The following is a 23,412-nucleotide window of genomic DNA, read 5'->3' as shown; positions in this document are numbered from 1 at the left end:
AACCCCAACAGCAATCAGTTAGAAAATAAAGAAAACATTTGATAAAAAATTGACAAGTTAAATGATATGATATGAAATTGATTTGATTAAATGAATAAAGGTTTTTTGATTCATTTAGGACAGCAGTAGAACATGCACTAATAGTTATCTGCACATTTATGTAACCACTTCCTTGCTATAACAACATCATCAGTGAAAGGTTATACACTGATCACAGGTGCTTCACCTGTATCCATGTGTTCTAAATCTCATATTCCTTTATTGACAGCCCGTGGTTTAGTCGATGCCCTCTTTGCACTTAATTCGAACCAGGCCGAACCAAACTCCTGGCTTTTATCCCAGCCATGTGTTGAGGGGGTGGAAATGCTCACGTGTGTACGCAGAGGATTCTTCCCATACACTAAAACTATTCTTCCCCTAGTCTGCAGCGCTACTGACACACAGACCTAGAAATACTGTGAGCAAAATCAAATCACGCACTGCACTGATAGAGGCACAGCAAGAAAGAAGAAGAGGAGGAGGAGGAGGAGAGGGGAAAAACCCCAGCAAGCTGACTCCATTTGGCCATAAAAACAGCATTGTGCTTTGAGACTAATCCTCAGCAGTGACGTCTTTGCTATGATATTTAACTGCGAAAAACTACTTAGTTAGGCAGATGCATGCAAGAGCTGGAGGCTGCAGAGACACAGAGAAACCCCCCCACCCATTTCTCCTCCTCCTCCTTCACCCAAGGAATTCACATTCTCTAATCAGTTTTTTTTTTTTTTACCCTTCTCTGTCTCTCGATCCAGACTTTAAACCTTTTTCCTCCTCTTTCACTTTCCACCCCACGTTCCCTATGACCAATAAACAAGCTGAGGGGTTTGTGTTATTAAATCGTGGAAAAGGCTATTTATTAGCTAAATATCTAGGCCCAAAACAAAGACCTTGTTTAGACAATTAGTCCCGGTACTCTCATGCATGGCCGCAACAGCTGGTTCCCATTATGGGTTACGGTTCTCTTCCAAAACTCTACCTCTCCTCACCTGGCTGAGGCGATTCACCTCTCTAATACAACCGATTTCAGCGAAAGACTTCAAACTGAGCCATCCAGGCTGAAAGATTTTATCTTATGGGGATTCTTGGGTTGCAAAGACATATGCAACCCAATAACCCCTTAAAAAATTAGTTATAACAACATTGCAGGCTTCTCTTTGTTGCTGAGCAGCACAAACAAAAACAAAAAAACACCAGTAACTGTTGTAAACTATCACCGATGCATGGACATCTACAGTTAACAGTGTGGAGCAGAAGAGGGGAGGGAGGTTCAGGGGCTGAGAGGGCGGACTCTTAGGGGGGCTAAAGACTGAGATGAATTCACAGCGAGTCCCTCCTTCCTGTTATGAAAAAGTGAGTAAAATAAGAAACCATGAGAAAATCTGGTGTTGGCACATCCTCCATCAGCTCTCAGCTATTAAATGTGACCAAAAAAAATGCACAGTGGGGTAGTTATCTAAACGGGCGTAACAGAATCCGTACATTCACTTTAAAAGGATTCTCGTTCTTCAGCGCCGTTGCAGAGCGTTGACATCAAATCTGCATTCTCCAGCGACCACTTAGACAAAACTCTGTGTGAGAGGCAACTTGGGATGCTTAGAGTCGCTCTTAAACTATGAGACCACCTGCCACTACAGTATGCTCCATTAATCTGGGGCAATCAGTGGTACAGTGAGTTGTCTTTCAACTGAAAAGTTGTGCGTTCAATTCTCGGCTACACTAGTCTGCGTACTGAAGTGTCCTTGGGCAAGACACTTAACTCCATGTTGCTCCTGGCGGCTGTGCCGGTGTGGATGGGTATGACTAGACTAGAAAAGCTCTACATAAATACAGCCCATATAATCTGGCTTTCTGCACAACTTTTGTACGTGCAGTCTTCTATACTTCTCACTGTCGCACACTGCCTGTTCGGATCCACCACTGAAACAACGACCGCACGCGCAAGTCAAACATTTTGTGATGTGATCCGTAAAAGGCGGACGCGATCATCTTCCAGATACGTTGTCGAAAGGAGACAACTCTTTCGATTCATGCAGGAAAAGAGGTCAGATGTAAATCCCGCAGCTCCGACTCTCACTGGGATCCTTTCGCCCACCATGGGTCAACAGAGGAATGTCTTGTGGCAACAAGGCCACAGTGACTGGACACAGTTCCGTTGAGTAGAGATGCAGTCAGAGTCAGAGAAAGACAAGAAAAAAAGAGGGGAGGAAGACGACGTTTTGTGCGTTGTTCAGTGCACTGTGTAGGCCGTCATCACAGCCTTGTCTTTCTGAAACACATACAAAGGCAGCTCTGACAAGATGAGAGACAGGCAGTGAGGGAGTGGCAGAGAAGACAACCCCAAAGACAAAGGGAAGAAAAATCACACCAACTATAGCTATTGTACTAAACAATGAAAACTCAATAGAAATAAATTAATAACGAGACAAGTCATTTTAAAAAAACAAAAAAAAACCTCTGTGTAAAAATAGGGTTTTTGGAAAAAAATGTCCTGCAGTGGAAACAGCCACCACTTCCTCTGGATCTGGAGCCCTTCTCAGGTTCCAAAAACAACCTCCAATCAAAGCAACACAAAGCCATCTACTCGCCCAATCAGAGCTGCAACATGAAAAGCAAAATGACTCTAGCCGTGCCATGGCTGAGGCAGAGAGACTTCTGGGTAACAGATGGACCTGATATTGTATCCCCTAAGTGGCCATCTGTGTAAAAAACATACAACTCCAAGCTCACAAACACACACACACCCCTCTTGTTGTGGTCTGTCTGCAAGGAGTGTGTTTCCTCTGGGCTCTTGCTTGGCACAGAGGTGGCGTCTGCCCAGCGTCAACTTGTGGCCAAAGCCTTGGTCCAGGCTTTTGGCAAATCAAGGCATATAGCATGGCATGAGGAAACGAGCATGTTGACTACATACAGAAACTGACTAATCCCTGCCTAAGTATTTGAGACAATAGTAAGAGTCTCTGTATAGATACATGTGTTCTTTCTGAATGTACTGTATATCTGTGAGAGAAAGCGGGCAGTCATTTTGCTAAACAGTCACAGAGGCACAAGAGGAACAATTGGGCCAAATGTTAAACACTGAATAACGGTAAAATAATATCAGAATAAGAAAATAACACATATCACATATCTGCGTGACTGAGACGGCAGCTTCTGCCTGCAAAGATGAGGCATTAATGGTGATTTCAAACTTATGTTCAGAGTGCACCAGCATCTGTTGTGCAGATTCCCTGCTAGATGTACGTTCAGATGTTGCTACACACTGTTGTTATTATTTGAACTACTGGTAATGTTATGGAAAGATGGTAAAATTCTTATTAATAGCTGTAATGGTCAAAGCTGCAATGCGTTTTTGTATTGCTGATATTATTATTATTATTCTAACTTTCTTTGGTCTTCATGAACAGAAATAATGGAGTATTATACATATGTTTGTCCTTCATCTAGAAACAGGCTTGGTGAAGGAAGAACTATCAGACCCGATTAAGGCAGCGTTTGTGTGTTTTCAGCGGCAATGCAGGGGAGTGGAAGCATGGAGCATTAATCCTGTCAAACTGCTCAATAACCTGCTTGAAACTTTAAGTCATATTCTAACCTTTTTGCAGCCGTCTCTCACTTTAGCGTAACCTTGCTGTTGTCTTATCATCCTGACATGAAATGGATCACTTCTCAACACAGGAACATCAGTGTGGTTTGGTTCTTAATCAGTATTGTGTGCGAGCTCATTTTAGCACTCCAGTTTTAAGTGACCAAGCGTAAGAACACCAACCGATGAGAATGGGCAGACGCAGACGCCGTCCATGTAAACACAGCAAGTAAGGGAGTCACATCATTACCTCCTCCTGTGAGGCATAGTGAGGGTCTGCAGGGTCCACCGACCAGTAGCAGTAGTCAAAACAAAACTCCAGAAGCTTCTCCCGGGAATCTACAGCTCCGTCTGTACGTCCATCCAGCTTCAGAGGAAAAAAAACAGAAGATTTTCACTGATTTAATTAACCAATAAACTTTGACAAGTGTTATTTTGGAAATTTGTTTCACAGTATTTTATAAACAGCCAATACATAATGACACGTTATGGTGTGTGTGTGTGTATGTGTTGAACAATACTAAATGTGAAGTTAAATAAAGCAGCGACTATAGCTTTTGTTTATGGGACTGTAGAGGAGTGAAATTGCAAGTGTGCGGTTTCCATTCATTAACAATGTGTTCACTCCTCCTTTATGCGCCTCGGTGCATTGACTCTAAACACCTTTCTGCTTACTGCGCGTGAATCCCGCACTGAGGAAAAAACAACACAGCAGCATTTGGACTTGTCTAGGCAACGGCGCTGCGGTGGAAAACAGTGCGGCCGTCTGAGCATTTCTTATAAATCCCAGCGTTCAACCTGGAGAAACATCTCAGTTCGGTGCTCTTGGATGTATTCAAGGATCTTTTTGAGAGATTGAGAGTTGTAAATCTCCTGTTGCTTCTGCACTTCAGTGAATCACATTTCAGAGAAAAGCCAGTCGAGAAAGTCGCATCTGAAGTGAGCTGAAAGGACGTCCAACTCTGTGATTGATGACCCAGTTTGGAAATTCTGTATCAATAAGACCATGTATCGGTTTAGTCAAGATGGTGCTGCGCTCGTGAAATATTGTTGCTGCAGCTCCCTTCAATATTTTCTTTCCTTTGTTGTTTGTCTGTCTTCTATCATTATCTACTTTACCCGTCTCGTATATTGTGCAGCACATGGAATAACTGTAAATGATCATAAATATTGACGTTAAATCTTTCTGTCTCTTTTAAAAAAATATTTGGAAAGAAAACGAAGAAACAAAGAGATTGATCAGCAATATATTGATGATCAAGTAATTATAGATTTTATACATACATATACATATATATATACATATATATATATATATATATATATATATATATATATATATACATACATAAGTATCTTTATGCATCTGTATGTTCATGATTCAGGATCAGGCTCAACTGGAAAAAATATGAGACTGGAGTTGTTAAAGAGTTAAATGTTGGGAAATATAACACATTCATGGCAAGAGGAGGTTTTAGGCAAAGGTCTCTGCACATCTTCTTCCCTTTCTCCGAGTGCCGCATCGTGTAACACTAAGCGCTGGGTATCAATTTGTTCACGGCAATTTCCTCTCCTGAAAGAGAGCGATTGTTAAACCCCTCAGCAATTTATGAAATTCAACAACAGCCATGTAGTGTGAAGGATTATCCTAGAGCAACACCGGCCACAGGCAGGTGGCCAACTAAGTTCCCACTATTGACAAATGGAGTTAAAAAAGAACCAAGTTGACAAACTGCAAAACACAACACTTTATCTTTTCCTTGTTTCTCAGACATTAACATTTAGTTCAGCAGGTCTTTAGAGCTTGTATTACTCGCTGTAAGCGAGTATTACATTGATTGCTATTTTATGTTTCAGTTTCTCCACAACTATCCCACTTTCCTTAAATAATTATTCCCATGGGGCTCACGAGAGCTATGTCGTCTTGATCCTTTTCCATGGCAGAGAGAGGCCATGAGTGGTTTGTCTGTGTCACCTCATTTGTCTCGACCCCTCACCCAACCTCAGACGTACGGTATGTGGCAGGGTAGATATTGGTATTTCTCATATGATCTTAAACAGGGATTTTGGAAGCGATCAACGAAAGCCCTTCTATCACCTCAATATAAGCTAAAGGGAAATTCACATTATGAAAAACTGTGTGCAATATGTTCCACACTGTGGTGACAGCACCAGACTGTCTGCAGGCAATAGAGCTCTACGCAGCCATCCGACACGGCAGGTTGGTAACTTGGTGAGTGTATCAACTTTCAAGACTTTATAGCTCACATAATAATTGCTTCCAAATGTGCAAACCCCCCTGTGAAACCTATACTAATTTCTGAAATGAAAATCAAACCAAAATTACCATTTTAAGTTGACAGAAGGCATAAAACAACATAAAGAAACATTCCTCTTCTGGCAAATAGGGCTGTTATTAACATAAGGCTTGGAACCAGATTCCCCAAGTGTCCCAGACTACATGTGTTTCAACAGAAACAGCATCTCAATTTGTGTGTGTCTGTGTGTGTGTGTGTATGTGTGTGTGTGTGTGCCTTGTGACCTCAACACGTTTAATAAACAAAAGTGACATCATGCAGGAAAAGGCTGATCCAAAGCTGTAAACATCCTGTTGCTGTGAGAGATAAACGCAAACTCCCAATTCACCCAGTCAACGAGAATTAGAGTCCAAAACATCAACTCAGCACGAGATACTTCAGATGTTTGTATACAGAAATACTCACCTTTGCATTTTGGATTCTTATAACTTTATCTTCCACCTGAACGGCGAGCCTTCCTCCATCTGCGCCTTCCCTGTAGACAAGAGGAGAGAAACAGGTTTTACGTGTCAAGTCAGTTGAATGAAACAATAGCACACATCAGTATCTATCAGTGTCTTTCTCCAAATACAAACCAGATACACATTTTATAAATGGCTTCACTAGGGATACAGATACTGATCTCACAGTTACGGCTGAAAGAAAATATTGATACACTACAATATTGCTATATTTAAGGGCATGATACAGAATCCATTCATTGAAGTAATGTATCAAAATGGGAAATATTTTTGACGATGCTTTTCTGACCATTGTTTTGATTTGTATTCAAGCCTCTGACCACTAGTTTGCAGCAGGTTTTATGCCAGTTATTTTTACAATTAGAGTTTATGTTAAATATACTATTCTTGGAGGAAAATTCGCAATATATCACCTTGCTTATAGTATTGCAATACATCTCAATATATCATATCATCACCTCCATTTTAGGATTTGTAGCACATCACCAGATCCTTGCCAAAACACACCCATACTACCCACAGTCCATTTAAAATTGGTTTAAACTGCTCTGCCATTGTTGTGTGTATAATTGAGAGCATGTCCAGATAAATTTAGGCTAGTTCCACTGGACCGGAGGCCATCACATGACAGTGACAACAATGAATCTTTGTGTGCTTGTGTGTGTGTGTGTGTGTGTGTGTGTGTGTGTGTGCATGCAATCCATGAAATCGCCGTTTAAAAGCTGTGTCCCAGTGACCGGTTTCAGATTCAAATGAAAACACCTCCCCCTGGACTGTTTCAACAAAATCAAGAGTGCACACACAAGTGTTGTGTACGTGTGTGTGTGAGTAGAACTGAGACGAGCACCAGTCCTTGAATGTGTGTGTAAGTGAGTAAATCAAGGTCAGTGGAGCTGCGTGCACTTCAACAGCTGGACCGAGCACATCTGACGCAACTCATGCAGAACTGGAGGCAATCACAACAAGGAGCTGAGAGAGTTTCAAATCTCCAGGAGAGATAATAATGGCGAGCGCTGCCTGTAATGCAAATGCTCCATCTCTGCGTTGGGTTAGGGGGCTGCTGTCGCAATCGTCAGCTCCCCCCGAGCTTCACCACGCGGGACTCATTTTGCCAACCCCAGCAGTGGTGACCCAACCCAAAAAACCACCAACATTCAATCTCAGGCTTGAGAGGAGCTTGGGAGTGGAAAATAGTCAACCCCATTAAAAAAAAAGGAAAAAAAGAAAAGGTTCTTTGATATAAATCCAAGACGAGCAACTTCACAATTGGTCTGACGTGATTCGTGCATATGCGAGTCTGCCTGGACTCTCAGTCAGTTCAACTTAACGAAAAACCAGCTAAGCAGGCCAGTGTTTATGTTCGCTCTGTCATGCAGGGGGGGCAGAAGAACCTCTTTCTAATGTCAAAGTAAGAAAATGCATCCTTCACTTAAAATTGGAAAGGAAAAGAGAACAACAGTAGGAGTGCCAGGGACAGAAATCATAAAAGCACAGATTTGCGCAAGTGACTATTATGTTTAAGATATTCTTTTGTTATGCAAAGCACAAGGAAGACCGTCTGAAAGAATCATTGTCCAGCCCTTCACAGCATGAATAATGCTTTGTTATGGTACTGTAGTGGATTCAAGATTAAGAACTCTTGCAGAACATCCTGTAGAAGTTATATGTGATTCAATGCACTCCTATGGAATTCATATACTCGAGACCCTGAAGGCCTGTAATTCAACATGGTGGGTGAGAGCAAAAGAGCAAAGCAACTTTACAGCATCCTTGTGTTACACAGCACTGTGATTTTACTGCATTGTAAAATAAAGGAGTTTTTTCCCCCCTCCCTCGTGAATGTCTCTCATTAAATAGCTTGAAGTAAAATAAGCAAATCAGAGAAGTAGTGAAAATGTTTTGTATACAGATGATCATTTCATCAAGAGATAAACTTTGATTTCTGGTGAGTTAACAGTATAAGATAACGCACAAGACTGTCTCTATGTGATGGAGCCATATGCTGCCATAAAAACATGGAGTCTAACGTTTCAGTCAGTGTCAGAATCAGATCTGGGACAAGCCAACACAGAGAATACAGAGTCTTGTTCTCAGAAACACAATAGATGCTGTGATGGGCATTAAAGTTCAGTTCAGTTTTTGATTAGCTGTTTCACATACTTAAAATGCACTCACATTGGAGAGATGCTGAGTGTCAGTTGTTCAATAAATGCTTACTTAATTGAAGCATTTTGTCAAGTGATGGCCTAAATATTAAATATGTGACAGCTAATCAAAAACTTAACCTAAACTTTGTCTAAAAAAAAAAAAATAAGTTTGAGTGCACAGCAGAATGTACACAAAAATGTGTAAACTTATAAAACTATGTAAGCAATAAGATCAGTCATGACCAAGAAGTGGGTCATGCAGTCTGAATTAAATACAATTTATGAAATTAAGTTATGATTTTACTACACATAGATCTCTTAAAACATGGTTTACCTATTCAAAGTAAAAATGAAATCATGACTAGTGTGCCGAATATTAAATAAAAATGTGCCTGTAGTGGTGATAGTGTTTTATCCAATAATTCCTGTTTATAATAAACTGGTTACACAGAGGCAACAGAGGTCCCTGAATGCATCACAATCCATTCCTAATTATAAAATCCAGTAGCATAATGGTTTATGTACTTTGGGCTTCGCCAGCTGTAATTTCTTGCACATTACTCAGCGCGACACACGCTCACTCAGCGTCTACCTCGACATTACTGACAGCCGCATATGTCAGTGTTGTTCACCATGTGCAGGAGTGTAACACTTGTTCCCAGCAACTGAACCAAGTTTTGTAGAGAGCTAAAGCTAATCTGCTAGTTCCATGTATGTTTGTGTGTGTCATCATTACCACACGCTGGACAAACAATAGAGCTAATACAAAAGAGAAATATGAGAAGTATTTTGTGTTTGCGCGCAAATGACAAACACCAAAGTTTAGAGAAGAAGTTACGGGTGAATTAAACTACACTAAAGTAGTTTAAAACGTTACGTTTCATAAAGTAAACTAGCAAAGAAAACGAGTTAGCTAACATTATGTACATACCTTGTATTGGGAGGACGGACCCGAATGGCAACTTTAACGTTTGCCATGACGCCTTACGATGATTTTACACATTGACAAACAGTAGCTGGTGCGAAATAATTGTTCCCATGTGAGCATATCGACACTTTCCGTGGTTTATTAGCCCGAATAAAAGGAGCTCGAAACGGGAGGGAGCTGCCCCGCCGCCCGCTGCTCAAGTCATCTTCCACCGGCTGGTCGTGGGTCCAGCCGCCCGCTGCGACTCCTCCAAAACTCTGAGCCCGAAGACTGACACTTCCTGCTGGGCAGAGGGAGGAGAGATGCCGCTGGATACTCCTCCTCCTCTTCCTCCTCCTACAATTACTACTAAACTGTATTCAAATCTTTTTCTTTTTCCCCCCTGTCTGTTATTATTCAAATCCCATTTGTTGAGTGTTAAACTGAGGATCTTTCTTCATTTTACAGAGTAATGAAAATCTGGTTTTTAAATCAATATATATGAGTAAGTGAGAAATGGTGTGAAAAGGTTTTTAAAAATGCTGTTCACAGAAAAGCACTAGCCACAAAATACAATTTCCCTGGCAGAGGTCATGGTGACAACATCTTTAAAATAACCTAGGTAAAAAAAAAGAAAGAAAAGAAATGTTTTTATCTCATCTTTAGGCAAACTTTTAACAATTAAAACAATAGATTAGGCTTTGTTATACATACATTGACCCCAAAGATTAATAAAATCAACTTTAACAATGCTGACAAGTAGTACTCAAATCATCCAGAACTGGTTAACATGTTTTTTTCATACTTTTACTTAACTATGGGATTTCTTTTGCCACTCCCACCAGTGAGGACAACACACTTAAACAAGAATAAATCTTTATTATTACATTTTAAACTTAACAGCGACGTAAAAATATTTAGAATCAACCGCAGCAGACGATATGGGTCTCATTAAAAATGAACAAATGATAATATCACAAATGCACTCTTGCATTCATGAAATTCACATGCAAATCACTAGTGCTGAGGTCAAAGGCAGAGTGTGAAAGTGCTGTACTGAGATTAAGACATTTTCTCAGGCGAGTCTAAAAACTAACAACAAAAAAATCACATTTTTAGAAGCAGTACAATTCAATGTTTCCTCAACTAGATGTGTCTGGTAAAGCCTTACATGTCAACTCTAGAAATACATAGTATGACAGCAAAGTTCCTCAGATTATATTCTTCACTACAAAAACTCACAGATACCCATTGTGGGCACCCTTCTCCTGTCTTTGCTAACACTTTGCTATGGTCTTGATGGTTTGAAATGCTTGATCTACTGGTATTTCCCTCCAGACACAAACACATACAGGTTGGCTTGCAGGAAGGATCGGTAAATCCAAGGTAGGAGATGGTGAGGTCCCTTAGCAACTACCAATGACTGGCAGGGCTTTCTGGTTTTCACCACAAACTCCGCAAAAAGAGCACAGGGACTCATGAAAGGCTTCTGACACTTCACAAGTGGAAAAAAACAACAATAGTCTGAAGCTTGCAAAGTTTGTGCAGAAGCCGACAATGCAGTAGCTTTGATGGGCTGTGCAGACATGGCAACTGGAAAAATGGTCAACAAGAATTACCCAGAAGTATCTCTTCCTTCAGCAACAAACTGGCAGATCTGACTCAAATCACACAAAACACTTTGGGGGAAATTCGGCAGGATTGTGCTGCCGCATAGTGCCCTCTCTTGTCTGAGGTGAGATCTGCAGCATGTCCATGTGATTTGGTAGCTCAGCCAGCGGCAAGGGGAGTGTAATGCTCTGTGACTGCAGCTGGAATTTCTCTATCAGCTCCTGAAATGAGACTGAAATAAGAAGGCAAAGTGAGCCAAAAAGAGTGGAAGGAGTCAAATAGGTCAAATCACATCCAGTCACTAGTAAAAGGAGTACTTCAAGAGAAAAAAAAAAATTGCATCATAGTAAAAGCAGTGAACCCTCACCATCAGCAAGGCCGAGATTTTTTAGCTTCTTCCAATGAGATGTGACCACCTCCTCGCTCAAGATTCCTCTGTCAACCAGCTTTCTAACCAGAAACAGGTAATTGTTCCACTAAAAAAACATAAAGGAAAGGAATGGGCAAAACAACAAACAAAACATGCTATTTTTAAATAGTCTGCTATTGCCATCTGGCCTATACACACCACAGGAGAAATGCAAGCCAGATCAGAGTTCACTGTTCCAAACCATACCATAGTGAGATGATCTGCACTGGAACTACTACACAGAAACACTGTGATTGTGGCAGTCGCTGTCTTACCTCAGTCTCGCTGGCCTTCAACACAGCAGTGACAGTGAGTGGGGTGAAGAGCAGGTGGAGGGGGGCGGAGGAGCAGTAGTCTCTCTCCCACAGCTCAGCAAGTTGCTCCAGTAGTGCGCCGACAGGAGGCTTTGACCCTGAACCAGGACCACCAATAACCTCCTCGCCTTCTCTGCACACTGACAGAGACACGACCGGTAGCTCTGCAGACACTGAGTGTACACACACACACACAGAGAAGTGTATCACTGATACTGAGCTGTCGCCATTTTAACAGCAATACTTTGATACTTAACAAATGTCAATGTGAGATGTGTGTGGGACGCTCACCCAGTTTGCAGGCCAGTAGGACAGTTGTGTTTATAAGCATCTGCTCGGACACCACAGTTGAAAACTAAATGAGGAAATAAAAAAACAAAATGTGATCAATACTGGAAATATCCAGTCAGTCCAGCTCAAGTTTTCTGTTGCACTTGTGTGTGTTTTGTGTACCTTTTTGCAGGCCAGTGTGTCTCCCACTCTCTGCAGCAGTGTTCTGAGCTCAGACTCTGTTGGCAGCTCCTCATCAGTCCTGGGGCCGACTGCGATGCTCAACAACTCCTATTGAAAAAAATATATAAAAACATCTGTGTAAAATTGCCAATTTCTTAAAGCAAGGTGCCATTTACTTAAGTGCCAAGATACATGAAAATCAAAGAGGAGAGTAATACTTTTAGCCAAGTAGTCCAGTTATTCCTCTACTGCTAAGGTTTTGACAGAAAAAAAACTATTCTGCATTGTGACTTTTCATTTTCAAATATTAATGTATATGACTAGCTGCGAAAAACAATTTATGAATTAATTTCCTGATCAATTGAGTACTTGTTTGCTCTGAAAATGTTGATCCTCCAAATGTCTAAAAGTCATGCTCACAAATCAAATTCAATATCCAATTTCAATGATTTCTTTGTTATACAAAGCAAAAAAACAAAAAACAGAAAATATTCACAATCAAGAAGCTAAAAAACCAAGGAACCCGTTTTAATGATCAAAAAACCCTCAAACTGATTAATGGATTATCAAAATAATTGGTGATTAATTCAATAACCGATTAATCATTGCAGCCCTAATACAGATAAATGCCAAACGCTGTAGATTAAGATAATAAGGATGACTTTGGGCCATGTTGCATCCTCATGGTCACAGTAAAACAGCAACAAAACAATGCAGAATAAGAACCATTCACATATGGCAGCTACTTCAACTTCAAAAAATGTTCTTAATGAAAAGCTTTCATACAGAACACACCTCACGGAATCATACCTTTAATTCAATGAGTATGTCTGAGGGCAGTGAGGCACTGTGGCAGCAGTGTGGAGGACAGGATATTACTCGCCCGCTTCCTTGTTTTCTCTTGGGAGTCGTCAACTGCTCCTGGGTGACCAACTCAACCGCGGCCTGCTCAGCTTCCCCAGAGTCTGGAGCCACCGGGCTCCCCAGAGCCTTCATCACACGATCGTATCTGCTCTTCCACTCCCGTCTTATGAGTGCTGACGGTGGCAGAACACAAAAAAAGCAAGTTATGGATGGATGTTTTTAGGGAATCTTTAGCCACACACATTCATTTTTTCCCCCCCAACTACAACATGCTGTACATGTCCTGCAACATAATCATAGCCTGGAAACTTAAACACTATGAAAATCTGGAATGAGGTCACTTACATGACATCAATATGATAATCCATATGACAATTTTATTTTTCCTCATTATTTATGCTGCAAACCGCATGAAATAAATAGCCGAGATGCAAAAAAAACACGGAAAACAGGAAGGAATCACAACAAACAAAGGATCATACCACTTTTTGACAATATATCACGTCATGTTTCTCATATAAAATTTATATGGGAAGAAAAATAGACGTTATTCTTTAATAATTTCACCACACAAGGCCTGCAAAAACATTGTTTGTCAATGTTTGGAGTAAATAAATAAATCAGTGCTTTCAGCCATAGCGGGTCACAGAAATCCTTGTGCCCAGGTTCTCTTACATTAAAAATGAGCCTGAAAACATATTCAGAGGAAAAGAGAGGACTGGTATCAGATTGCTCCTTGGCAATATCCTGAGTCGAGGTATCAGAATCCAGAGAGAAATATTAGATCCGTGCCCCCGTTCTGTAAAGTTGGTCGACATGAATAATTTACCTCACGGATGATTACAGTATATCCGTCTCTTGCATTAAAGGCTACACAATGGAAAATAAATAACACGCAAACGTGGCTACAATACACATTGTTGTACGTGTCATGCTGATAAATGCCAGTTTGAAATAGATGTAAGGGGGGAAAAAAAAACAAATAATGCAGACTGTACTTAAAAACTGGACTGGATTCAAACAGATGACATGCATTTATCATGATTTAATTATCTACCTGTTATGTTGGCAGAGAGCCAGCTGCAGGCTTTTTCTGTCGCGAGCCGTTTAGTGATGTTTTCAGACGTGGTCAGGACCTACAAAGAGACAGTGATTCAAAAATATGGTAATAAATTATAGGTTTCTTTGTGGGGTTTTTTATGGTTATTTCATTATGAGCCTTACAGCAGGAGAGGTCTCATCAGGAAGCAGAATTCTTATGGCTTCAGGACTCTTCTCACAACAATATCTGCAAATCAGAGAGGACAGATGAAGAGAGGATCACCCCCACACACAAGACGGTTTTGATGATTAAATGGACACCCGTCCATGAATCTACAGACTTAGAAAAAGGCAGTTTTGCACGCCGTTTGTAAGCGATTCTGTGGTACCTTGTGGCTCTTGGCAGGGCCTCCAATCCTGCATCACACAGCTGAGCACAGATGGAGTCATTTAGTTTTGCAGGGTTTGATTTTGGCATCTGCAGTCCATCTCTCAACATCTTCTCTCCTCTCTCTACCAACACGTTCACTAAGGTAGCCCTGGCAGAAAAAAAAAATAACACACTCACACACACGAGTGGACGGAAAAATGTGACAAATCAAAAAAAGATTATCTACAGTTCCGTTTTAGTGATGCTGAAAATAAGATGTGCCTGCTGAATTCACATCAGTGCGGGTAAATTTGTGCTGTTGAGCAGTCGCTTGCTTCTCAGGTAGGCAACCAACCAAATTTGCTGACTGATTACCTGCTGCTCTAAAAAGTCTTTTTCAATTCTAAGAGGCGAAATTGAAGAAAAGGCTAGCTCAAGTAAAACAAAAAGGTGTGAAAGATACGGCAAACTTGAAAAATCACAGCTCTGTGTTACGCACTTCATATGCTTGACGCTGTTGGATCCGATTCTCTCAGCAACAAACTCCACAGTGCGACGCAACGACGGAGGCTGGTTGTGAAAGAAGGCTTGCTCCAGGTCCACCTGTCACATTGGACTCACTTTTAATATTCACACACAGGCAACTTATTGATGTCATTTCAAGTTATTTTAGGACTTATAACCTCACCTGTAGTTTCTGCTGCGACCTGTTGGCGGTTGCTGTATCCCTGGGTTCAGCGGAGGTGGGAGTGATCTTACGGATGATTCCTCCACTTTTGGCCGTGCTCCCGGACACGAATGCGGCCAGAAGCTTACGGAACTCACCTGGACAGATGAAACAAGGCAGGGGACATCAATTTACAGCTGTTATTTTGTGGCGGACACACAGTTTATGGACCAGATGTGACCTATGCTCTCTGGCTGCTGACTGACACAGTTGATGTGTCTGTAACGATCCGAGTGAGTGAATATAAAAGATTTGCTCATTTTGACTCACCAAGAAATGGACAACATGTATAAAGAAGCTGTTGATCCACGAGGGGAATGCAGTCCTGAAAAAAAAACAAAAGAGAGCCCTCAGTAGAAAAGGAAAAAAAACAACAGCAGCTGTCATTTCATGTACAAATATCTGCTGTAGTTACTATTTTTCTTACAAGTCCTGCACCACTCGTGTCGCTCTCCTCCAGCTGAGCCACCTTGGTGAACTCATTGGTGAAAAAAATGTCCTCGGGAATCACAGGAATCTGCACCAGTCAAACACAGCTAGTTTAATACATGTTTAATACAGTTTAATACATACAGTTAATTCTATAACAAAAGCCAAACATCTACAAGTTGTGTCTTACATGAAAGAGCCATCCCAACATAGACACCATTAGAAGCTTGTTCAGGTAACACATTTCTCCACATGTGCCCGGCAGCATTCTCCTACAGGAAAACAAACGGGTCAAACATCCACAGAAACAATTTAAAAGTGTGCATATGCAATTCTATGAATACTTGTTGACAGTTTTATCGAGTTGGGCAAAGGTTGCTGGATATTTTTCTCAATTATATTCTGCAAAATTGCCACCCAGAGATATTAATTGCAAATTGCGTAACACAATTTGAGTGTGTCTGCATGAGCAATGTGTCATATTTTTGTTGCCACTCAGTTATTAAACAGAAAATAATACTTTTTAAAAAAACTATTGGAACAGAAATGTATTCCGACTTACATTGGCAATGATGGTGCTAGATACGAACGCTCCAGTGCGTAACTTTTGGGTGATTTTTTTTGTTGCTGATGTTATTATTCTGCTCTGTTGCGTTTTTGCGAACAGAAATGTCACTTTATTTGTATGTAGAGCGTTTGAAAAACACATGTACAAAGTTTCCATTTTTTTGGCCTGTTTTTGGACATTTTAAAAATATGCTTATACATTTCAAATTTCAAATTTAACTACAGTGTTTTTTCTCAATAAAACAATAAAACAAAAACAATTAAATTGTTAAAACCATATTTTAACTGTAGTAAACTGTAAATAACTGCTAGATATTGAAAGTTATTCGGGAAAACTGGGCAAAAGCAGGACATTTTCTGTCTATGGTTAAAATAAGCGAAAAAAATGAAGGGTTAACTTCTTTTAGTTTTCAGTCATACTCCAACTGTTTTGGAGTCTCCTCACTTTTCTAGTGCAATGTTGCGTTAATCTGTCTTCTGTGCATGGCGGGAATGTCGCCAGACGACACAAGATCAACACTGTACTAAGAAACTCAGAGAATCACATGGAGCTTTGAAGTCATTTGAGAAACGGTTACATTAAAAGGTTCCACACATTACATACTGAATACATGTGTCGCTATATCTGATCTCATCAGTTTTATCTGCAGATTGTCAAACAATATTTTGATGTTTATGATGTGAATAATCTTAAACTGGGGACAGACCTGTACAGTAGAAGCAGTGTGCCTAACGCAGTCCTGTAGCAGAGCAGCAGAGGACTGATAAAGTCCAACATGGAGAGGAACTCCACAAGCCATGGGACGGTCAAGATGGTGCGCCTCCTTTTCACACTGTTACTCAGCACAGCGCACACGTCCAGCACTGGAACACTCTGAGGAGCCAAGAGAGGGAAAAGTTGTTTTTTTCCAAGTAATTTAAATTGCCCTGCAGCAGAAATAAGTGTGGACTAAACAAGGAATTGCCAAGTTTTCGAAATTAGATACAACTCACCAGTCTAAAGGAAATTAATCCTTTAGGTTGGCTTTTGCCAAATATATTTAAAACAAGTCTCATTTAATCATTTTCTTAAAAAATTGATTATTTTTCCTCACCTTGCTGCGCAGGGCCACAGCGCTCTCTTGAATCTCTCTGGATGGTCTCTCAGATGTTTGGTAAGGCAGAAAAGAAATGAATCCAAGAAACTTGGCCAGTAGACGAGCGAGAAGAAGCACTGACGTGAAGCGCTGCTTCTCATCCTGACGAGGATTAATAACAAAGGAAATGATATATTATGTGTCAGTCAAATTAGTCTGTACTTTATCTGCCATGTTCATAACTTGCCAATGTATTAACAATGAAATGTTTTCCCTGCTGATAGCACTTGAAGTACAAAACCACAGACATTTCAGTAACATTCGACTATGAAAGCATACCTGCTGCTCCATATCCCCATCTGCTTCCCCCTGTCCCTCCCCAGTGGAAGCAGGGGGGCTCAGGATGGACACCTCGTCCAGCTGGAGGAGCTGCTGACACAGGCTGTCCTGTAGGTGCTGGTTCAGCTGGCAGCTGGTACACAAAATGAAAGACACGTTAGATCACGCAAAGACAATATTTTAATTGGATCAAAAAAGCAGTTGCCAAAGTTGACACTATATTTCAACAGTAGAAGAGGTGATATTTGCTTAAATGTGTTATCTCACCAGCTTGCTATCTGTAGGAAGTCTCTGAAGAACACCTGGTGGCCAGGGAAGGAAGGCGGGGCACAGGGACCGACAACTCCATGAGGCTGAACGAGACGCTCTTCAAGGCGCTTCAGACGCCCCAAGCCGTCAGCTCCCATCATGCCGAGTAGGTCGGTGTCTGTGGTATCCCCAGGAGAGCTGTTCACACGAGGGCCTTTACACATCTACCGGTGGAAAAAGAGAGACGTTTAAGGATTTGAGACCTTCCATACCATTATAAGAAATTTACAACTTCAAAATAACTGTAAAATGTGCAGAAACTGGCAGAAAATATTGATATTTTCCCAAATTTCAACATAACAACTTCCTCAAATGTTTTGTTTTGGCCAAAAACCAAAGATATTGGGTTTAATGTCACAGATCGAAGACGTTAGGAAGATGAAAACAGAAAACAAAAAAATATTCACTCAAACCAATTATGACCATCAAAAGTAGTTGTTGATAAATTAAGTAATCTATTAATCTCTGCATCTTTTATTCACTAGTTCCCTGTTTACCTGAACAAGCTGCTTCAGGAACAGACGGGCGAAATGAGAATGGTTTCCAGCCGAGGTCAGCTGACTCATCATTCCTCTAAAAAAAAAAGAGAGAGAGAGGAAGGCAGAACAATAAATTATATAGAGTAAAAATACATGTGATAAATCAACAAAATACAAAGAAATTTTATGTTTACACTCAGTGCAAGAAAAATTAAACTTGCCTTATCCTGCTCCCTAAAGCAGAATCAAAGTTCCATCCTGGCTCCATGTGAAAGTCCTCCCATTCTCGCAACACTTCGTAAAAAATATCTCTGAGAAATGAAGAGAAACATCAAACGCAGGAGTGTAAAAGGTGGTGTCAAGTTAGGCAGTGACCTTAAGAAAAATCGAATAGTCCATACCTCTGTTTTTTGAATGTGTGGAAGGCCTTGTCACTACCAAAGTTAGATCTATTGTCTGTGGCGGGGCGGAACGGCACTGAGTGAACAAAAATGGAAACGGAAGGAAAAAGCTGAAACAGAAGAGAAGGAACAGAACACATATATAATTAACAAATAGTACAAGGCACCTTCAAATTTTAGCAATTGAAGACATATAATGAAACTAGTGGGGGGTATTGGGAATGTGGTAAAACTGGGAAATAAACCCCTTACTATATGCTGATAAAATAAAATAAATGTGAGTTACCTTGGCTGTGCTATTGTCCTGGGCTTGAGTCAAACGGTCCCTAAGATCTGGAGAGAAAGACGCCACCCTCTCGTTCTCTGCCAGCAGGCGTAATGTGCACTTGTCCAAATGAGCAACCAACCTTACATATGACAAAAGAAGACACTCATGACTGGAATGACTTCATTTAAGAAAAACTGTAAGCTGATTCATTTTAACAGCTATTAGGAGATAAATGGATAGAGAGAGGAAACAAACACTCACTGAAACTGATTCTCTAGAACTTTTACTGCAAAGTACACACAGTTGTGTACAGGTCTCAGGTAACATCTCTCCATAACATCTGAAAATATACAAAGAAAAAAGGGGCTAAATTTGAAAAGCTTTGAAAAAAGAGTTATACAAATAAAGTCAAATAAAAACAATAATGGCACACCTGCATTTACAGCAAACAAACTGTCCTGTTCCTCTTCATTGTGAGTGTGAGGGGACCGAGATGTTAACAACTGCATCACAAAGAAAAGCTCCAGGAAAATGTTTGGGACAAGGTTTTCTGTGAAACAACACAAACAAACCATTCTCAGTGTTTTTGAGTGCAGATGGGTGTTTATGTGGTGTTACTTTATAGCTGAGACACTAGTGCAACCCTGACACCTTGTGGCTATTTACCAGAAATACAGGTACAATACAGCTCTGCCAGGAGATCAAGCTCCAAGGAGAAGGTGACTTTGGATGGTTCGGGAGAAGTTGTCTGAGCGTCAGGTGTAACTTTAGATCCAGTCCGAAGCCCTGGCTTGGTCGGGGTGCAAGGGTCCAGGGAGGAAGACAGAGGAGCAGTGACCTGCTGGGCACGTTTAGTCCTAAAAAAAAAATTTAAAAAAAAGGAAAGAAAAATAAACAGCGACGAAGAACAAGTGATGGTGCAGATGAACAAAAAAAAGCAGAGGTTGTCATTTACAACAACAAGAAAACACAAAAATAACAAATTATGATATATGTGAACAGTATATAAATGCATCATGAGTTCACAGAGTATTCATTATCTGCATGAACACTTACTTCTCCTTCCTAAGAAGTTCCCTCTCTTCCAGCAGGCTCAATGAGCTGCCAACATTCACCGACCCTGGAGGTGCCTCTAAATCTGATGTTGGACTACAAAGTTTCCTGAAGGGTGTGGAGGTGAAACACGTCTTTGGTTTGGAATGTGGCCGCTCTGCACTCACTGGTGTGGGGTTTATTCTTCTCGATGGTTTGGATGCCCTGAAGATGAATGTAGACTGTTAGGAAAATCTGAAAACAAACAAATGGACTCAGTGTACATTCTAATTCTTTGTTGAACGACAACTGTGGACTCACACTGGTGAAACTGGTGATGACCCAACAGGAGGAAAATCCTCCAAGTTGTTGAAGTTGAGCTGCCCCACAGATGGAGGTGAGACCTGCTCACCTTTCTTGCTGTACCCCCCTCCTCCTCCTCCTCCTCCTCCTCCTCCTCCTCCTCTACCTGATCTCCTCCCTCCACTGTCCCACCATCCATTCTCATCAGTGTGGTGTCCTAAACGACCGCCTCCGTGTCTTCCTTGTCCAACCATGCCACCTCCACTTCTCTTGCGGCCTTTTTGTGACTGCTGGTTAGGGCTTTGCTGGACATCCGATGAAGAAACCATGTAGTCTCCCAGACTGATCCTCTGGCCAGACCTGCGCTCAGAGGGCCTAGAGGCCGGGCTCCAGTTTGTGGTGAAAGATGGGCTGCTGAAGGCACTGACCCCGCTAAGACAGTGGGAATCTGACCGACTGGCGGCATCACCCTCAACCCCAGGTGACACAGACGTGGCTGGAGAAAACAGCTGGATCCGACTCGCACTCCGTGAACTAGCTCCATCACCAGCAGACCTGCAGCCTTTTCGGTCAGTCAAGCCTTGTGAGTGCAGAGAGGGCCTGGTACGGCTGGGGGTCTTGGCAGGTGTGGGAGGGCCGTGTGTGAGAGCTTGGCTGCTCTGCTCTCTCAGGAAGTTTAAAAGATAAGGGACAAACTCTTGCTTGTGAACTGTCTCCTCAGGTTTACTGAATGGCAGTCTGTCGTTCCCCTGAGGAAAAGAGACACATGACTAGGCTTGGGACACAAATATGTACAAATATCCTGAACAAAATAATTGTGATTCACAATATCATTGTAATATTCGTAAAAGTATTAGGGCATTTCATAATCGATTAATCTGTTGATCATTTTCTCAATTAATCGAGTACTTGTTTGGTCCTAAAAATTTAAATGATGAACAATATTTAAAAATGTTAATCAGTGTTTATCAGACCTGGAAATGATGATGTAGGAGCCACTATTGAGTTTTCCACTATTTGAGTATTTCTGGATTCAGATTAATCAATCATCAAAATAGTTGACGAATAAACCAGTAATCGAATAATCATTGTAGCCCTACTAAGAATCATAAAGATATTATAAATTACAAGGCCCTGGAATGACTGAAAAGATGCTGTCTCCTCCTTGTGGCACTTCAGAATAAATCCCTAAGACTGAATATTTGATGAGATAATCAGCATGTTCTAGTCACCACCACCAAATGATGTGCTTTCGAATCGCAATAACATCGTAATGTGTAGCCCGAAAACTGTAGGAAAAGGGGTGTACAACTGGAAAAGCCCAAATGATCAGTGTTGCTAAAACCATGGAGAACCAACGGTTTTGGAGCAAGTTAGTAAATAAATGATTTGCTGTACAGCCTCGGGACATTTATGTGGTAAGCAGACAACTGTCTTTGCTAACAGTGTCAGTGCTAACATTTGCAAACTGCACATTCCTCTACAAACAACAACAGCAGCAAGCGTCAAAGGTACGATATGAAGTGTTATAACGCGAAATCAAATCTCCTGACGGGGAAGGAGGTGGTTCGCCCGGAGTCCATACGCCACACACAGGCTGCATTAGCTCGCTAGCTCAGCAGCTAAAAGTTTTGTTTACACTGAGTTTAGAGCGTTGTCATGTCACAACTTACGCCGTACAAAGAGCGGGCGCGTGTGTAATGTCTCATTGGCGTGGCAGCGAATGGCTTCAGACTTACCTTGGGAGTTTTCAGCCAGTCTGTCACCGTTTTAACATCTACTTTGCTGGACAGAAGATATTCCAAAAGAGCCGCCATTCTGGATAGGCGCTGCGCGGCGGCTGCACTGAGAGGAAGGGGGCGGGGTCAGCGTATACGGAGGCGCGTAAGGCGAGTGACGTAAGATGACCACGTGTGCAGCTGCCTGCTACAGAGAGAGAGGAGGAATTGAAGCACCAGCTCTCAGAAGCTATATTGAGCTGCGATGACCTTTTATATTATCTTTAAAGGCCACTGTTGTCCGTTGTACCTTTGTTGACTGTCATAGCTTTGATAGGTATATTGTTAGACAGACTTATGTAGATTAGGCGAGTGATAAACAGTGTGAGTGTCTCCAGTACTTCACCTGTCAGATTTTGTTTGTTTTTTTCATTTGTTCACACCTGTGTGGCCTAGATTTGGTTACATTGCCATTTAAAAAATGATAATTGAGACAATGGAAATAAAATTGTTATAAAACAGTGCACTGATCAGATAAAACAGAAAAATGGCTTCAATGTTGTTGCAGACCGGTGTGCGTTTGTGCCATGTTTTAAAATGAGTTAATTCTAAAGATATGCAATGTTCTAAAGTAATTTTGAGCTTTCAATAATTCTCTGATGCTGACGACAGACTGCAACACTGGTGTGGATACTTTTCTCCCAGCCATGGTTAGCTAATGCTTCCTCTCCATCTCATACACTTTGGTGGAGGAGATTTAACTTATATAACTTTTTAATGGTCTATTTTATTGTTGTCTAGTCGTCTCCTCCCATCATCTGCTGCTGCTCTGAAGCAGTCACACTTAGCCTTTCATTCAAGCTAAAATCAACCAAATTATTTCAGCGTTTACATAAAAATAAACTGATGGTGGGGCAAATGTTTGTCTGTAAACGGTGCTGAAACATGACACTGATGGGAGACTGAGTGTATTATATTTGTGAAATGTATCTCTACTTAAATTATTGAATGCACTTTTGAATTCTACCACCCTATAAAATGGGAAATATCATCTTTCAACATAAACAAAACAAAATAAATGCATAAAAGTTGACAACCGAGTGCATTAATTAAAAAAACCACAAATGATTTAATGCTATAATGTCATCATCCAGTGCTCAACATGTCAGAATTAAAAGCAGGAACCTTTTAACAAGATTCTGTCTGCATGCCAAATTAGTATTTTATTTATAACCAGTTTATAAAAA

General features: G+C 41.0%; 2 protein-coding genes across 3 annotated transcripts in view; both read right to left on the bottom strand.

Moving 5' to 3' along the window:
- Positions 1 to 9,754, bottom strand: part of stard9 (StAR-related lipid transfer (START) domain containing 9) — a 37,675-nt gene extending 27,921 nt beyond the window's left edge. For both annotated transcript variants that reach the window (XM_058614955.1, XM_058614956.1), the window contains exons 1-3: positions 9,480 to 9,754; positions 6,346 to 6,415; positions 3,873 to 3,989 (exon numbers count right to left, since the gene is read on the bottom strand). In XM_058614955.1, coding sequence (XP_058470938.1) covers positions 3,873 to 3,989; positions 6,346 to 6,415; positions 9,480 to 9,526 — 234 coding nt within the window. In that variant the 5' untranslated portion in view covers positions 9,527 to 9,754. The remainder of the gene's footprint in view (positions 1 to 3,872; positions 3,990 to 6,345; positions 6,416 to 9,479) is intronic.
- A 560-nt stretch (positions 9,755 to 10,314) lies between these two features.
- On the bottom strand, positions 10,315 to 22,412 carry cdan1 (codanin 1). Its single transcript, XM_058616146.1, has 28 exons — positions 22,187 to 22,412; positions 20,466 to 21,196; positions 20,169 to 20,369; positions 19,779 to 19,969; positions 19,546 to 19,662; positions 19,374 to 19,452; positions 19,131 to 19,251; positions 18,845 to 18,954; positions 18,665 to 18,754; positions 18,462 to 18,537; positions 17,923 to 18,128; positions 17,656 to 17,788; positions 17,335 to 17,478; positions 16,948 to 17,114; positions 15,864 to 15,945; positions 15,672 to 15,761; positions 15,515 to 15,569; positions 15,206 to 15,342; positions 15,017 to 15,120; positions 14,537 to 14,686; positions 14,331 to 14,394; positions 14,164 to 14,242; positions 13,053 to 13,279; positions 12,243 to 12,350; positions 12,081 to 12,144; positions 11,751 to 11,962; positions 11,434 to 11,542; positions 10,315 to 11,298 (listed from the first exon to the last, which is right to left on the bottom strand). Exons 1-28 carry the CDS (start codon positions 22,262 to 22,264, stop codon positions 11,123 to 11,125), a joined length of 4,101 nt encoding a protein of 1,366 aa, XP_058472129.1. The 5' UTR covers positions 22,265 to 22,412; the 3' UTR covers positions 10,315 to 11,122.
- Between the last annotated feature and the right edge of the window lie 1,000 nt (positions 22,413 to 23,412).

This window comes from Solea solea, chromosome 18 (genome assembly GCF_958295425.1).
Source record: "Solea solea chromosome 18, fSolSol10.1, whole genome shotgun sequence".
In the NCBI taxonomy this organism is placed as follows: Eukaryota; Metazoa; Chordata; class Actinopteri; order Pleuronectiformes; family Soleidae; genus Solea; species Solea solea.
This window is presented reverse-complemented; position numbering and strand designations above follow the sequence as displayed.

Bases quoted from the DNA above. Each gene is read 5' to 3' on its own strand.
- cdan1 (XM_058616146.1), bottom strand. From the start codon at position 22,264: ATGGCGGCTCTTTTGGAATATCTTCTGTCCAGCAAAGTAGATGTTAAA. The intron at 18,755-18,844 runs GTATGGACTATT...TTCATTTCTCAG, and splicing joins CACACATTCAAAAAACAGAG to AGATATTTTTTACGAAGTGT. The intron at 15,570-15,671 runs GTAAGAAAAATA...TTTTTTTTTCAG, and splicing joins ACACGAGTGGTGCAGGACTT to GACTGCATTCCCCTCGTGGA.